At 40.8% G+C, this 17,261-nt stretch overlaps 1 protein-coding gene across 4 annotated transcripts in view; it reads left to right on the top strand.

The window, feature by feature from the left end:
- Window positions 1-17,261, top strand: part of LOC134790145 (obscurin) — a 93,449-nt gene that overhangs the window by 68,865 nt on the left and 7,323 nt on the right. For all 4 annotated transcript variants that reach the window (XM_063760936.1, XM_063760938.1, XM_063760937.1 and 1 more), the window contains 23 exons: window positions 93-282; window positions 492-585; window positions 1,064-1,151; window positions 1,669-1,895; window positions 2,376-2,551; window positions 2,917-3,095; window positions 3,452-3,577; window positions 3,889-4,046; window positions 5,239-5,360; window positions 6,885-7,063; window positions 7,533-7,729; window positions 8,232-8,390; window positions 10,057-10,301; window positions 10,721-10,846; window positions 11,413-11,588; window positions 11,912-12,099; window positions 12,648-13,144; window positions 13,531-13,768; window positions 14,226-14,383; window positions 14,746-14,870; window positions 15,536-15,722; window positions 16,447-16,558; window positions 16,999-17,130. In XM_063760936.1, the coding sequence (XP_063617006.1) occupies window positions 93-282; window positions 492-585; window positions 1,064-1,151; window positions 1,669-1,895; window positions 2,376-2,551; window positions 2,917-3,095; window positions 3,452-3,577; window positions 3,889-4,046; window positions 5,239-5,360; window positions 6,885-7,063; window positions 7,533-7,729; window positions 8,232-8,390; window positions 10,057-10,301; window positions 10,721-10,846; window positions 11,413-11,588; window positions 11,912-12,099; window positions 12,648-13,144; window positions 13,531-13,768; window positions 14,226-14,383; window positions 14,746-14,870; window positions 15,536-15,722; window positions 16,447-16,558; window positions 16,999-17,130 (4,079 nt within the window). The remainder of the gene's footprint in view (window positions 1-92; window positions 283-491; window positions 586-1,063; window positions 1,152-1,668; window positions 1,896-2,375; window positions 2,552-2,916; window positions 3,096-3,451; window positions 3,578-3,888; window positions 4,047-5,238; window positions 5,361-6,884; window positions 7,064-7,532; window positions 7,730-8,231; window positions 8,391-10,056; window positions 10,302-10,720; window positions 10,847-11,412; window positions 11,589-11,911; window positions 12,100-12,647; window positions 13,145-13,530; window positions 13,769-14,225; window positions 14,384-14,745; window positions 14,871-15,535; window positions 15,723-16,446; window positions 16,559-16,998; window positions 17,131-17,261) is intronic.

The raw sequence follows: 17,261 nt of genomic DNA, 5'->3' as shown, positions 1-17,261 counted from the left end.
TTAGCTTTAATTCTCTTAAACGTTTGATTTGGGTGGAATCCATTATCTTTCCGTTGACTTCATCTATTTATCAATCAAATTATCCTCCCCAGGTCGCCACTCCGACACCGGCGTCTACACCATCCAAGCTAAAAACCAGTACGGCGTTGGTGAGAGCTCAGCGCGTTTGGACATCTTGCTGCGTCCTGAGATCGAAGGTTTTAAGGACATAACCACTACGCCTTTCGAGCAGATCACATTCGTCGCTTGCATCCATGCCAACCCTATTGCTGAGGTTAAATGGTGAGGAATTATGACTATTGACTATCTAGGTATATACGTTTCACAAATTCTTAAATACCTATCGTAGGAAAGCAAGAATTCAGATCTATCAAGAAAAACATGAAATAAAAATCAACACTGTTAAAATAGCATTTGAATATTTTTGTAGGTCTGAAAAAATCTTAAGACTTAGGTATACAACGTTTTCTAATGCTGTTTATTCATTACAGGAGCAAAGATGGTGTCGTAATCCTGCCATCCGTAAAGAACATCGATATCGTTGAAGATCGTTTCACCGAAAACTTCCAGCTTACCATCAAGAAGGTCAGCATTTTCTCTTACTTCCTCTTTTCTGATTTTCGATTATACTGAAAGTCAGTCATTTATAGTCGGGTTAATTTATATCAGTCGTAGTTACACTAAGCCTGTCTACTAACACTACCGCAGTAAGTTATATTCAGTGATTATTTACATTCATGTTGAGTGATTATTATTGTCATCAAGTATTTTCTAGACTATCCTTTTTCAAAGGCAGCTCTTGGACTTTTGTTAGGTTAACCCCTAGCTGCATTTGCCTCTACCTCTCTTGTATCTCCTTCTTCTTCAGTAATATTTCTACTTATCTTTTCAATAGTACCTAATACCTAGTATTCAGAATTGCACTCCTCTTTTCTTTTACTCTACACAACACCTCATTCGTTATCGTTTTTGTGGAACTGGTTCCTCCCATTCGTCTTCACCACCACATATCTAACAGTTTCAAGACTCTCAAATGATATTAAAACTGTAATTATTTGTTTAGGTTGGAGTGGCCGATGGCGGTAAATATACGTTGACTGCTACCAACGAGATCGGAGAGACAGCCGCACACGCTACACTTACTGTACACAGTAAGTTTTTTACTATTATTGCCAAGTTAGACCTACTTGTTAGGTAATTTATGTAGAATCACAAGTATCTATCCTAGTGGGGTAAAGGGGGTATTCCTAATAAAGAATATACATAATCCAAACCAAAACACTTTAATAAAGTAGTAGAAGGTGGAATTTAAGCTACATGTGTGCAGATAAACAACCTGTGGTGATAAAACGACAAGCGAGTAACTGCTTTTTTTTCATCGAGAACAAATCTTTTCTCGCAGAAAATGTGCTTGCTGGGAGTATGACAGTACATCTACGTCTTACACGAAAAAAAAATCAAATACTATAATATTTTTCAAACTGGAAGGGTACACTGATTCAATTCAATACAATTTTGCGATATTTGGCATTTTTAGGTTATAAATTGTATGGAGATGACATCTATCAGCGTACTCTTCCCGTTAGAAAAATACTATAGTAACGTTCGCTTTAGGTTGCAACTTGCTAGCCTGTTATAATAGCTATGAAATAATTTATCGTTATCCAGCCGGAGAGCCCGTCTTCACCAAGCCCCTCCAAAAACAAACAGTCAAAGACCACGAAACCGTAACCCTCAAGGTGCGCTGCGACGGCGTGCCCAAGCCCGAAGTCCACTGGTTTAAAGACGGCCAGGAGATCAAGAATGATGAGAGGCATAAGATCACCACGGAGGTTGGGGGGCAAGTGGATAGCGAGCTGGAGATTAAGGACTTTGATTCTAGTGATTCTGGAAAAGTAAGAATAAATAGATAATTTACTAGGCTACGAGTACGTTAAGTTATAATATTATGACAGTGGTAACTGAGGAAAAATATCCCAAATACGGGAAGGACCAGACCAACCGTGGTGGTTTCTTTGGAGTTGTATGAAACTTCTTGCATTTAATATTTATTATGCATTTATTAATGTTGCTTGTAAAAACATCGTGAGAACACTTGTATACTAGTAAAAATTTGCTAATAAGAGGCTTCAGTTTGTATTACAATTTACAGTAACTTAAAAGATATTACGAAGTGTTGTTAAGATCATGAGAAGTGTGCGGCCTTACATCTTGTCCTTTTAACTGTGCTTTAGTTTTGGCGTATTTGGTGCCTACGTCAACACATGAATTGATCATTCGTGTATTTTCTTGTACTGAAATATGATCTACTGATAAAGTAATTGTTAGTACTTACCTACCTACTGATGAAATAATTGTCTATTTTTTTTGACCAGTACAAAGTCCGCGCCGTAAGTTTGGCGGGGGAAGCGTTCTGCGAAGCTCCCATCTCCCTCTCGCAGTCTGCGCCCGGGTTCGCACACAGACTGGAAAGACAGAAGGACGTTGATGAAGGCGAGCCTTTGGAACTCAAAGCCAAGTTAGATGGCAGCCCCATTCCTACAGCCAAATGGTGAGTTCTGATCAGTGTACTTTGGAAATGTTGCCATCTCCCTTGCACAGTCCGCGCCAGGGTTCGCACACAGACTGGAAAGGCGAAAGAAATACGTCGACGAAGGCGAGCTTTTGGAACTCAAGGCCAAGTTGGATGGCAGTCCTATTTTTTATTTTGAACCACAAATATGTAAATAAGAGCCACTAATCTGTACTTTAGAGTTTTCTAACTATGAATTATACACGTCTTCCCATATTCTAAGACAACTATGTTGTCTAGGTAGATGTTTTTCGTATTTTCAAAATTGCCCCGCAGCAAATGCCGATCACTATGACTTAGTCGATTTGGTTAACTAATACACATATCTTTATTTACTTTTGCAGGTTCAAAGATGGCATTGAGCTATCTCCCTCCGACTCCCGCATTAAGCAAGTCGCCTTACCCGACGGCACGGTCAAACTGACCATCGACCAGGTGACCCCATCAGACTGCGGAGCCTACAAACTAGTAATCTCCAACCCTAATGGCGACGACTCTGCACTGTGTGCTGTCGCTGTTAATCGTAAGTTTAATTCGTAAGATTACAATAAACCAGAAACCTAACTGTATGAACAGAGCGACGTGGTAAAGCAATCCGATAGGTTATTTAGAATGGCTAGAAAGACACAACGGCACCTCTTCTTCTTAAGTTGATCCCTCAATTCTTTAATTGGACTTAAAACGGGGGACTAGAAGCCACATGGAGAACGCGCCACTAGTGCATTGAACTTATAATTAATATAATTTGATATTTCATGTCAATACCTAGTGCCAACAATTGGTAAAGTTATAAGCAGCCCACTAACGAACACACAAGGATATTACAGCGAAATAATGGGATCTTTGGTTACCAAGACCAATCTTACCATTTTGTTACAGCGACGCCCCGCAAGCCCTCATTCAGCAAGGAGCTGGAAGACGTGAAGGCAGTAGCCGGGCAGCCCTTGAAACTGGAGGCACGCGTCATGGCCTTCCCTGCACCCGAAGTTAAATGGTTCAAGGATGGTTAGTATTATGCTCTTAGTAGAAAGACTATTGCATCAGCATGTCGCATACGAAAGACACTCTTTTAACACTTTTCAAAATGCTAGGAACTAATTTAGGCCTGATAATCAAAAATTTGCCAGCTAGTTGTTTAAAAAATAAATCTAAAGAGCTGTAGGGGACTGTCTGGAATAGCCAAGTAGGTATTAGTTACCTAGCGTATAAAGTAATAACTACCCAGTGGGAGTGAGACTAAAAAAAAATATGTCCGAAAATCTTTCATCTCAATGTTAACTTTTTTAACACAAGCGGATTCATTTTCGTGGTTTCAGGTCACCCGATCCGTCCATCTCAAGCGATCAACTTCATCAACCAGCCAGGTGGCGTAATCGGATTGGTCGTGGACAGCTGCAAGCCTGAAGATGCTGGAGTATACAGCCTCACTGTCACCAATAAGCTTGGAGACATCAGTTCCAAGGCCAAAGTTGAGGTAAGCATCAGGTGAAACCACTGAAATGGTAGCACCTTTGCTAGCTTAAATTTTATCAGAACAGCCAGGACTCTAGGTGAAGACCGCTCCATGTATAGACCAGGTAGGTAAATTGATTGGTATGCTACTTATGAATCTTAGGTTATTACCGGTATCAATGGCCTAACTGTTGATAATAAACGTCGTTGAGGTGAGTGTCTTTAAAAACAACTGAATTGGAATAAAGACAGTAACTGTTAAGCATCTGAACTGGTTGAAGACAGCTCTTAACCTAAAATGGTTGCGTCTGCAAAATTTTTACAGTTACTAATTCAAGCTTGGTGACTCTCAAAGTCGTAGATTTAGTTGATCTGGTCGTCAAATGGCAAAATAATCGTTTCGTCAGATTAGTGGAATAAAGAAGGTGTATGATAATTGTCTTAAGAATAAATTTGAGGAGTAGGTACCAACATTCATACGCAATTTTTTTCTGGCTGGGAACTTGATCAGTAAACTTCGCCCTGCAGGGCAAAATTGGGCAGAATCACGGTATTATCGGTCTGGTTGTAGCTGACAGCTGCGACTTAGAAGATGCTGGCATCTACAGCCTAACTGTCACCAACATTTTTGGGGACATCAGTTCCGAAGCGGTAGTCGAGGTACCGTAGGCATCTTTTAGTGATGCCTGCAACTTTGTCATATTTAGTGTTGTGTTTCTGGTGGTTAGTAAGACCGCCAAAAGTCCTGATGATTGTGAATACGGCGAATTTTGATAAACCTTTAAAAAATCGGCATTGGGCATGGATGCAAGGAAAGGATAGATTCCATTGTATAACGATATTGGAAACATTATTGGATAAAACAAATGAAATTAAAACTTTACAAAACGGGTCCTAAAATCTCCTGAGTATACCTGCATTTGGGCTCTAGTTCAAATTATTTATTATTTTTTCTATCTTAAGATTGTGGATGGATTTTGTGATGCACGAACGAAAGCAATAGCATTTAAAGATTTTTACTTAGACGTGAACCTATTCTTCCAATCATCACATTCTCCAAGTTTAAGGGTGCCTCTTACAGCCGAACTTATCAAGTTATGCATTTCAGAATCGACCTCCATTTGTAACTAATATTCGCCGTAAAGTGTGCACCTGCTAAAATTTACAAAATATTATCCTCTTCTAATGTTTAATGGACTATTCCTTCTTTCAAGGTTGCACAAAAGGAGAAGAAGCCAGCGTTCATTGCGGAGTTGCAACCGGCAAAGGTTATCGAAGGCTTCCCTGTGAGAATGGAAGTGAAAGTGCTGGGACATCCTCCACCAACCATCAAATGGTAAGTGATATCATCAGCATCACCATCAATACAAATAAAACACATTCCTTCAGCAGGTTTTAAACCTACATACTCAGTCTGATCTGTGCGAGTTCTTTTCCAATTACTTGTCTATCATACGTCTTTCTCACTTCGCCTATACAGGGTGGAAAGGCACGACGATCCTTCCCGGAAGTATTAGGTCGTTTAAGTGATACAGAGACTATTGGTAATGGTAAGAATCGTTAATTGAGTAAAAAATAAAAATTGCAAAAATACTACTTTTTAACTGTGGTGATAACCCTATAGCATGTGCACATGACGGCTAGATTAAGGATCTCCGTCGGGAAAGCTCGGGACTTTACACTTTTTTCCGATCGTTGACAGTATCGCAATGATGTATGAATGACGCATAAATGTCAAATAAATCAAATGCATGCAAAAATATTACAAACAATTTTATTACTTTCTTAGATAATTACTTTTTTCCAATATTTAATACTATCTTCTTTTCACATACGGTGTTCAAATGTACCTCCGTGTATTACAACGCCGCCGCAGCCCGTACCCGAGTATGTCGATGCACATGCGATATAGTGTATGCTCTTCGTCATTTATCCTCCGCAGAAAGCACCAATTAGCCTTTGTCTCATTTCGTCCGCAGTTTCACATTCCGTTTGGTTTGGTACACCATATCTTTTACACAGCCCCACAAATTTAAATAGCCACGAGCATCTAACATTTTTATTTGAAGAATATGACATTCAATAAGTATAGTTCAATGAAAATTTAATTTCAAACATCAGACGTCTTGTCTATTTCCTACCACGCAAGAAGGTTTGTTAGTTTGGTATTTAAGAAGTATTTATTCTTGATTTATTCTTAGTATTTAATTTTTGCAAGTTCATTTGGTGCAACTAACACAACCTACTTGTTATTTTTAATTATTTTAGATAGTTTCCAATTATTCGAAAATAATTTTGTGAAACGTGTTAAGAAACTAAAACCTTTTTATCAGTCAAGGAAACCAGAGATATTTATAAGACGATTGCGTACTTTTGAGTGGTTGTCAATGTCACCATTTGAACTGTCGTTGTAAACAATGTTGTGGTTAGTATTATTAATATTAAGGAATAACATAACTATTTCATTCAAGTATTGAACAAGTGGAACCACTAAGAAAGCGAAAATCCTGCAATGATTCTTACCGTGCTGTAAGCAGACCTAAAAATGGTTAGATGGCAACAAATTAGCATAATTTCCTGTCGAATACTGATTGTTTACAAGTAAGTTCATTGACCCTGTCACCTGTTAGGGTTAGAACAAAGTAGTTTTTTGCGTGGATGTTTAAAAGGTCATAATTTAGAAACGGTTGCCCATATTAACATAGTTTCTATGGAGAAAATATAGAGCTTAGGCTAAACTATCTCCCATTTCCGGAAAGGATCGTCGTGCCTTTCCACCCTGTATAACATGTACCTACCTAGTATATTAAATCTTATTTGACAGTTTCTGTTTCTTCAATATACTTGTCTTTTTTCTCAGGACCCACAACGGGAAAGAGATCGTCCCAGACGGCACCCACATTAAAATCGTGTCCCAGCCGGATGGCACCCACGCCCTGTTGATCGACAAGGCTACCGCGGAAGATGGCGGTGACTATGGTGTCATCGCTGTCAATGATCAGGGCGAATCTGCCAGCAACGCGAAACTTACTGTTGCCAGTAAGTTAGCAGAATATACCCTCGGATATCTAATACCAGACATTTGAAGGCAACTTTATGTACCTATAAGTTATTTGTAGAGGTTTCTATGTCTCTTGATCAGTTTGGAGGATCAAACTTATCCAGCCGTCTGTACTTATAGCGGCTAACTAAACAATATGCCTTCGGACACTCTCTTCACTGGCAACATTTTATACCGCCGTCCATATTAAGTCCGAACCGTCCGATATCGTCTTGCAATAGGGAAATTCGCCAGTAACTGGCCACTTTTAGTAACTGGCCGACCTAAACTAAAAATGAATTCTATTCACCTATAAAAAGAATTAATGTTAGTATAAGGTTTCAATAACCGGCCAGCTTTCCTCATATTGGCATCTGCGCTGTTTGTTTGTAAAATCTCAACTACATGTTATAGCTTAGACTTAGACAATAAAGGTTTAATGGGATTCCATTTCTCATTTCAACTTAGGCCGTCAAGACGACTCGTCCCCACAAGAGCGTCCGCAGTTCATACACGGTCTGCGCGACGTGACCGCCGAGGAGGGCCAGCCCTTCAGCATCAGCGCGCCCTTCGTTGGCAACCCTATCCCTGAAGTCACCTGGATGAAAGATGGTGTTCCTTTGAAGCCTAGTGAGAAGATTCAGCTCACTTGTGATGGAAAACGAGTAAGTGCTCAATATATAGTTGTTAGTAACTAGTTACTTGTTTTATAGACCTAAGAAGGCTAAGCCCTACAGAATTAATGTAACCTTCATATACATTAATGCCGTATACATACCTGAAGTCACATGGAACATGGACGGTGTGCCTTTCAAGCCTAGTGAGAAAACTCAGTTAACTGGCGACGGTATACAGGTGAGAGCTTTGTATGAGTCCTAGGTCCAGCACTTAGACAAGTCTACTCTTGGAGAGCTAACTAGTCTGAAATCTTATGGTGAAATCATGATCGAAGATAAATTGGTAGAGTCAGACCAAGAAAAGTCTGCAGAGATTTTGACAGCACACGCAGTGCAAGTGTTATTTATACGTCATAATTTCAAAGAAGTTTGACATTTAAAATAACACCTGGACAGCGTGTGCTGTCAAAATCTCTGCAGACTTTTCTTGGTCTAACTCTATATCTATAGAACCTTTTACTTGTTTATTAATTCTAACTGTTTTCTTCAGGTCGGTCTAGAGATCTCATCCATGGAACTCCCCGACGCCGGCGTATACTCCGTGAAACTCGTCAACCCCCTGGGCGAGGACACCACGCAAGGCAAGATTGATGTCCGCAAGGTCTACCAGCCTCCTAGGTTCTCGCAGAAGTTCACAGACTTGCAGCAGGTGAGGGTCATAGTGCTTATTTTAGTTTAGTTAGGTGATCTAGTAGCGTTTGAGTTTAAAAAAATTGGGCAAATTTAGGCAATTTTGAGAGATGGTCAATTTAGATTCATATTAAACGTTTTCAAGTGAAATTGTCTATGCCGATTTTTTAACGTCAATTATGAAGCCACCAAAATGCTACAAGATTAGGTACTCACGTGTAGTTTGATTTTATTAGAATTTAAAGCCGAATTGGCTACAAAGCTTTGTACATAATATATCTGAATCACAACTTAATAACAAAATTGTACAGTAATCACAAAGTTGTGAGTGTGTGTTATAAAATAGCTTCAAGTACCTATGGACACGATAGATTTCACGATATAGATGAACCAAAAAATCAAAGACGCTTACTAGACATAAAGATTTTGGGAGATTGGGATCAAACGAGTTACATTTATGACAAGAATACATATATGTACCGTCACGCTCCGCGGTTGTTGCGCCATTTAGGGTCCCAGCTAAATTGCTTATTCAATATTTACGTACTTAAATAATATTAGAATTTCCAATTTAACAAGAACCCTAAATGGCGTACCTAACAATCCCGTGTGGTGACTGTACAAATAAAAAATATAATCTATGTTTTCCAGCCACTTAACTTATCGCAGAAGTTCGCCGATATAGAACAGGTCAGGTGGTTTATACTGGTTCTCTTGAGTCCGCAACCCGCACTTAGCTAGCATGGGGACTCTTTTATTAATTAGAGAACTGTTCATTAGTATCACTTATGTGTCGTTAAATTTGGTGTTAGGTCTTTTATTCTTACGCACGAGAAACTTTTTATTTTAGTTCGAACTCTTACTTTTCACAGAAGGAAAAAAAGAGTGATCACATTTTTCATGACTGATTATGAATATTCACCAGGCTATTTATGGTTATAGTTTGAATCTTAGTATGTCTGCTCTACACTGCTTCTTCAATCCTTCATCTAAATAAAAATACTTTGATAATTTATCATCCAATACGCTATACTAAACTAAATAACAATAGGTATATTCTATTTCTAACTTAATGATGCATCGCTATCACTTTATTATTTACTACTAAGACCACATGGTTACATACAAAAAGTACATACTTTAGATATCAATCCCGATTGTTTAGTTATGAATTCTGTTATAATCCTAAAAATATCCTATCTGCAATTAACAGGCTTTATCGTATCAACACTTACTATGAATTTGACGACCGGTCTGGCCTAGTGTGTAGTGATTTGCCTGTGAAGCCGATGGTCCTGGGTTCGAATCCCAGTAAGAGCATTTATTTGTGTGATGACACAGATATTTGTTCCTGAGTCATGGTTGTTTTCTATGTATTTAAGTATTTATATATTATATATATCGTTGTCTAAGTACCCACAACACAAGCCTTCTTGAGCTTACTGTGGGACTTAGTCAATTTGTGTAAGAATGTCCAATAATATTTAATATTTATAATATTTAATATGAATTCCACAAACGACTTTCACAGATATTATTTAAGTATAGTTGTGACTGCTTTTCCTTGTATATGACACCGTAAGATTGTCAAACCGTTAGTTTACAATCTAACATCTTCTTACCAAACTCCGTTGTGGTATTATGAGGCATAGATTCAGCAAAATTCACACAATATCCTTCTACAGCTCCCAACCTTCGACGCGAAATTCCCAGCGCGCGTGACAGGCGTTCCAGCCCCCGAAATCACCTGGTACAAGAACGGATCTCCCATCTACGAGTCCGAGAAATACCACATAAAGCGAGACGGTGATGCATGCTGTCTCTATGTGAGGAATCTGGAGCTGGCTGATTCAGGGACTTTCAAGTGTGTCGCGAAGAACAGGGAGGGAGAGGCGTCGTGTGAAGCTGCTCTTGAAGTTGTGGATAAGATGTAAGTATACCTTCACCTTGACTGCTTGATATTTGGTACAAGAACTGTCCTATAAGTTTGAGAAGTACCACATGAAGCGAGACGACGATGCTCGCTGTCTCTAAGTATGTGAGGAATCTGGAGCTAGGGGATTAGGGGATGTTCAAGTGTGTTGCGAAGAAGGGTAAGGTATCGAGTGAAGTCGCTTTAGAAGTTGTTGACAAGATGTTAGTGTCTGTTGACGCATAATTTAAAGGTAAAGATCTAATGGACATTTAGTATCCAAGAGGAGAGAGGAGACCACGGTAGGAGCTAGTGATTGAATGAAGTAATTTGGAAGCTTGTTGATTAGAGCTATAACCTCGTTAGCCAGCTGCCAGACAGTAGGAGGTTCTTACCTTCAGCAGTTCTTAAATAAAATTTTCAATACCTATTTACAGTGGCAAGAGGCAAAAGATTGAGCCACCAGCGTTCTTAAAGAAGATTGGTGACTGCGAGGTATTCCGCGGCATGGGCGCCAAGTTCACCGCCTGCGCCACGGGCACCCCAGATCCTGACGTCGAATGGTGAGCTTAACTGTTAAGAATAGAATAGAATAACATTTATTCAGGACGCTTATACAACAAAAAAATTACAAAAACATGTCACAAAAAAGGTTTAAAACGTCACTGGAAAGGTTTCCACTCAGCTTGTTGTCACGGTACCTTGTGAATACCTTGACGCTGGTCTTCCGTGGTAACCTTTCCAAAAAACGCAACTTAGCTATGCTTATTTTTTGTCGGTGTGGTCATCTAACAGCATTCTGTTACGCATCATCCCCCTGGCCTGAGGAGGGCCCATTTTGGGGGTATGTGGGACTCTCACCTCCCGGCTTTTTCCATTGAGAATGAGGGGGAGGGGAGGAGCCTGCCTTACTAAACCCACACCGGTGTTTCCCACAATATGCCGTTTGAGGAGGCGTCCTGGGATCGCGAACATTCTACCACGCCGCACCTCCGACCACGACCACCAAACCACGACGCACCCTGTTTTCATAACTAGATATCAAATATCAGTGCTCCCATTATTATCGCATTAACCTTATAACCTCAAAAAAATCACATTCCAAAATTAACTGAAGATTTGCTTCCAGGTTCCGTAATGATGAAAAGCTGTTCCCTTGCGAGCGCATCCGTATGGACAAGGAAACCACCGGCCTACTCCGTCTGACCATCAGTGGTATCGACCCCAGCGACGTGGGCACTTACAAGTGTCGTATTTTCAACCCTCATGGAGAGGACTCTTGTACCGCCCAGCTCTCTTATGACAGTAAGTTTGGCTCTTAGCTTGGCAGTACCATCACATGTGATTCTCATAAGAACATTACAACATTACACCGCTGACTATCAACTTTAACCCCCATCATAACCCCTTACAGCTTACATAAGAAATCTCAGGACTTACTGGATAGACATCACTTAACTCAATCCTTATTATAAGGTGTTGGACGTCATTCACTTATAATTATTAGAAAAAAATCACCAGAAATGTAAAAATTCTGTTCCATGCAAAAATCACGTATTAAAGTATATTCTATGACTTTCTACCGCCAGAATAATAATGTATAACTAATCTTGTTGTACTGTTATCAGCCTTGGAGCCTCGTCAGAGCAAGAAGCCCATCTCCGACCAGTACTCAGACTTCGACAAGATGAAGAAGACTGGCGTGCCCATGCCGCTGGCCGACAAGCCGATCATCTCTCGTATGACTGACCGAAGACTGACGTTATCGTGGAAGCCTTCCATCCCGCACGGACCACGGTTCCCTGTCACCTACCAGGTAAGATACCAGTACAATACCTTCCAGCCCGCAAAAACCAACCAGCCGGCTCAAATCTTATTCTGAATATAATCAATTACAGATGTAGTGTATAATTATTTTCTATCGTATTTTCACGGATACGTACGAACGTGTCTTGCTGTTTCAGTCAGTCTCGGCACAAACAGTACTGGAGTTGAATGAAGTAACATGACAAATACGAACGTTTCCGAGAAAATACGATGGAAAACATTTATGCACTACATCTGGACGCACGTTACCTGAATACAGTTGTATATAAAAGAGGAAGTGTAGGTTATTTCTCATTAGAAATGTGAGTAATGTCGATGCACAGCAAACCAAACCATAAAAAAACCTTCAAGAAAAAAACTTTGAATGAGAGAAGGACATCTTTAATCCTTCATCCTTTAACTAGTTAGCTCTCTTTCAGTGTACCTATCTCTACCGAATGGATTATATCGCTATAGCCTATGTCAGCTAGCCTATTTTTTTTACTCGTAAATAAAGTATTACAAGTCACGTAATAAACCAGATGAATGTGCCCTCAGGTGGAAATGTGCGAGCAGCCGGACGGCGACTGGTTCACCGCTCGCACCGGCCTCCGCTCCTGCGTCTGCGACATCAGCAACCTCGAGCCCTTCCGCGACTACAAGTTCCGGATCCGGGTCGAGAACAAATATGGCGTCTCTGACCCCTCACCCTACGCTATCACCCATCGCGCTAAACTTGAACCTGACCCACCTAAGTTCATTCCTTATCTTGAACCTGGCATTGACTTCAGACCAGAAACTTCTCCATACTTCCCTAAGGACTTTGATATTGAAAGACCGCCGCATGACGGCTACGCTCAAGCACCAAGGTTCCTTAGACAAGAACATGATTGCCAGTATGGTGTGAAGGGACATAATGTTAATCTGTTCTGGTTCGTGTATGGGTACCCGAAGCCGACGATGACGTATTACTTCAATGATGAGCCGATTGAGATTGGAGGACGGTTCGATTGGAGCTACACGAGGAATGGGCAGGCTACATTGTTTATCAACAAGTAAGTTTAGAATTGTATTTCAATTTGAATCTAAATGGTCACATGTGCAATTTTAGAGGAATTTTCTCAAGAAAATAAAATGTGGAGTTAATTAAGCTGCTGGTAATTTACTGCCATATCTTGTATGCTTGCAACTGCAACTTCCAACTCATAAGCGTAGCAGACCCTTTATACCTACTTAATTTCATTAATCAACTCTAGACTGTAGTCTTCTCTCTATTTTGAAATACATACCTCGGAAGGAAATTCCATAAAAATCCATGGTTGCTTTTATAATTTAAGCGATCCGGAGCTAATTTTGTTGGCTTTTTCTACGAGAGCTTTTTGTCAACCCGACCTAGCTACTAACTACTACCTAGCTAATTATAACTTTCAACTTCTCCCAGGATGCTGGAACGCGACGAGGGCTATTACGAAGCCGTAGCCACCAACGAGCACGGCCAAACCCGCCAGCGAGTCCGTCTCCAACTGGCCGAGTACCCCACCTTCATCAAACGCCCTGAAGAGACCGTTGCACTGCAACGCCGCAGCGCCAGGATCGAAGCTAGGGTCACTGGAGTACCTTACCCTGACATCAAGTGGTATAAGGACTGGCAGCCGCTCGCAGAAAGCTCTAGGATCAAGGTATGTTATCAAATATCCACCGCTCTGTTGTGATAAACTCACGAGGAGGTCCCCCATAAAGTGAATCGACGATCTAGTCAGTATCGCAGAAACTGTTGGATTACTCGCAAGTCAGCATACGATCAGTTATTGTAGAGATCCTTAAGTGAAGAAGGTCTATTCGTATGTTCAGGAGAAGGCGTATTTCAGCTGATATGATGATAAGAATACAATACAGCTGTGCTAAGACTGAGACTAGAGGCTACTGCAGTAATTCTACCTTCAAATTGTACAACGGGAAGGAATCTTGATCGGTCAAAATTGCATTTGCTGACATACCGTTAGGACTTAGGACGTACCTTCCCCAAATTTAATGCAAGTCACCTCAGTTTTTGGACTTCTTGGCAAACGCGAAAAAAATGATCACAAGGTCACCATTTCAACTAAGAATTTCAAGTTTTAACTATACCTCCATCAGATGAAATTCATCGAGCCTGACACCACGATCCTGGTGATCAACGACGTGATCCTCAAGGACGAGGGTCTGTACTCCATATCTGCGCGCAACGTGGCCGGCTCCGTCAGCTCGTCCGCCATGCTGTATGTTGAAGAGGAGGAGCATGAATATTCTAACAGGTAACTATTAACCACCTTCTGATCAAAGGGAACTGAGGGTCAAAGCGATCCTCAAAGAGTTGTCATGAACAGCAGTTCCTACTTTGGGATGGTATAGTAATTGCATTTTAATATTATCTTGTCATTGTTGCAGAATTGATTTTGTATGGCAACATTAAAAAGTTTACTAGTTTCCCTACTGGTAATATGTCATCCGGGTCGAAGGACCATGTTAAAGGCTGAACTGACCTTGGAAACTAGTAAACTTTTAATGTTGCCATAAAAACTCCATTCTGCAACAGCCATCGTAGAAATAACATTGTATCTCTCCATTATCCATATCCAATTATTCTCACCTATATCCTGACGTTCGTTTCTTCCAGGATTCGCGAGCACCCGCCCCGAATCAAGCCGTCGACCAAACCGTTCGGAGACTTCTACGACCTTGGTGACGAGCTGGGTCGCGGCGTACAAGGCGTCGTTTACCATGCCGCTGAGAGACTCACTGGTATTTATTTAATGTCCAAATATTTGTGTGTGTGCTTGTGTTAGAGTCCGACCAAGCAATCTCTGCAATGACAAAATGTGGTCACGTCGTCATTAATGTAAATTTTTCATGAAAATATGACGGTTATAATTAACACTAACTCACTAAATAGGTGCATTGGTGCATAGTTAGCTTAGATCAGCCATTCTCTAAGTGTGTTCCGCGGAACCCTAGGGTTCCGCGACATTCCTGCAGGGGTTCAGCAAGAATTTAGAAACACTATATATGCTTTAGTCGCCTCGAAAAAATTTACTATGCCGCCACCGCCATTGTAGGGTTCCATCAAGTATTTCGCTTTCCAAAAGGGTTCCGTCAAAAAAAAAGATTGAGAACCGCTGGCTTAGATGGACTCTACTTGAATAACTGATATTTGTTGCGATCATTATAAATTAGTCAGTGCTAAACACTGACTTTAATGGCTTTAATTGACCGGCTTTAATTTAGTGGAACTTCTTGGAAAATATAGCCTGCACTGATCTAACCTAACTTTGCTTAGTACGCAACTTTCTGAAATAGTAGACAACGAAGAAGAAAATCGACCCTAGTCTCACCCCGGTCCTATTTCCCCAAATCGGTTTCAACTTTAGCTCTTATGTAATAATGATTATCCAATCATATTTCCTCAGGTCGCAACTACGCCGCCAAGATCATGCACGGCCACTCCGCCCTGAAGCCGTTCATGAAGAATGAGCTCGACATCATGAACCAGCTCAATGATAACCACCTCATCCGTCTACATGATGCTTATGAGCATGACCACACACTGGCGCTGGTGACGGAGCTGGCTGGCGGTGGCGAACTTGTTAGAGACAGGTCAGTAATCCAATATCCTGAAGTAGTTCAATGATATCCACCTCACTGTATAACCACAGTCTAGCGCTAGTTACGGAGAACTCGCGTTCTCTACCACTACAGTAACAGGTACCCAGCTGATTAAGCTTGAGATTGGGGACTGGACTAAAGTAGATTCTATAAGCCAGTTCAACGACATCTACTTTATTTGTCTTCCCGATGCTTAAGAACATGACCACACAATGGCATTGGTTACGGAGCTGGCTGGCGGTGGTGAGCTTGTCAGAGACAGGTCTGTCAGTAGACAATGAATTGGAATACTTAGAAGCTCTCATTTAAGAAGAAGTAGAAGAAGTACTTTCCCAGATTTCTTATTGTCGTAAACTCGAGACGCCGATGACGGAGTTAGATAATCCGAGTAAAATCAATATCGGCCTTCCCAGTCACATGTTGCGGACTACATACTCGTATCTACAACATTTAAATAAATCAATGAATAGGTATGCCGTAGCGTTCAGGACCCACCTAATCATAGCGCAACTTATGCTTCATCGATTTAGGGGTGGACTGGTAACTATTTTCGCTCAGCAAAGCACCTTGCCAAAACTTGCTTATTAGAGATGCTGTCGCGGGCCAGGCCTACGGCTCTTCCAGTCTCTTTCTTACAAGGCCTCACAGGTCGTAAGGCGATGTTTTAAAGCCTTCCTATTTCGAATATCACAAACATATGAATGTGTTATTGCAGACTGCTCCGCAGCACCGGTTACACGGAGAGCGACATCGCCGGCTACATCAGGCAGCTGCTCAGAGGACTCAAGTATATGCACGACAACAGCATCGCTCATTTGGGTCTTACGGTAAATACAGCTTGATTTTATCATACCTTACTAAGCCATCCTAAGCGCGGTTGAAGTGGACTATGCATGAGAGAACCCCAGAATAAGAATATATAGAATATGAACCATTCACGGTTTCAAGTTCTAAATTACAATCCTCTTTACGAAACTACCTAGGTACTCGCAAATTGCAGTATAAACTTGTGAATTTTGAGTTTTAGGCCTAGGCGAAATTAATCTTAAGAATTTTGATATGACCAAAATAACTATGGGTGTTGAATTTCAAAGCCAAATAAAGCACCTGTACACAATTAGTACCTATACACAATTTTCGTTCTCTCAAACTCTTAATTTGGCTACCGAGTACCGAATAGATAAACTAGAGTAAATGCTGCATAGCTAAAAATACCTACCTACCGATTGTAGATTTTACTATACGTTTTTGTGTGATCTGCTTCCAGATTGGAGAGCTACTTCTGTCTCACGTTGGTTCCGATCAGCTGAAGATCTGCGACTTCGGCCTCTCGCGTAAAATCCTGTTCAACAAGCTGGCTTCGCTGGATTACGGCTTCCCTGAATACGTTGCACCTGAGGTACGATTTATTATTTTATTTTATTTGAATACACTAAATAGGTTGTCTGGAAGAGATCGCTCTTTAGCGATAAGACCGCCTTTTGTTGTCTCTGTCTTCATGAGATTTTTCAAAGAGGATTTGTATTGTAT

This window comes from Cydia splendana, chromosome 4, assembly GCF_910591565.1.
Source record: "Cydia splendana chromosome 4, ilCydSple1.2, whole genome shotgun sequence".
Classification (NCBI taxonomy): Eukaryota; Metazoa; Arthropoda; class Insecta; order Lepidoptera; family Tortricidae; genus Cydia; species Cydia splendana.
This window is presented reverse-complemented; position numbering and strand designations above follow the sequence as displayed.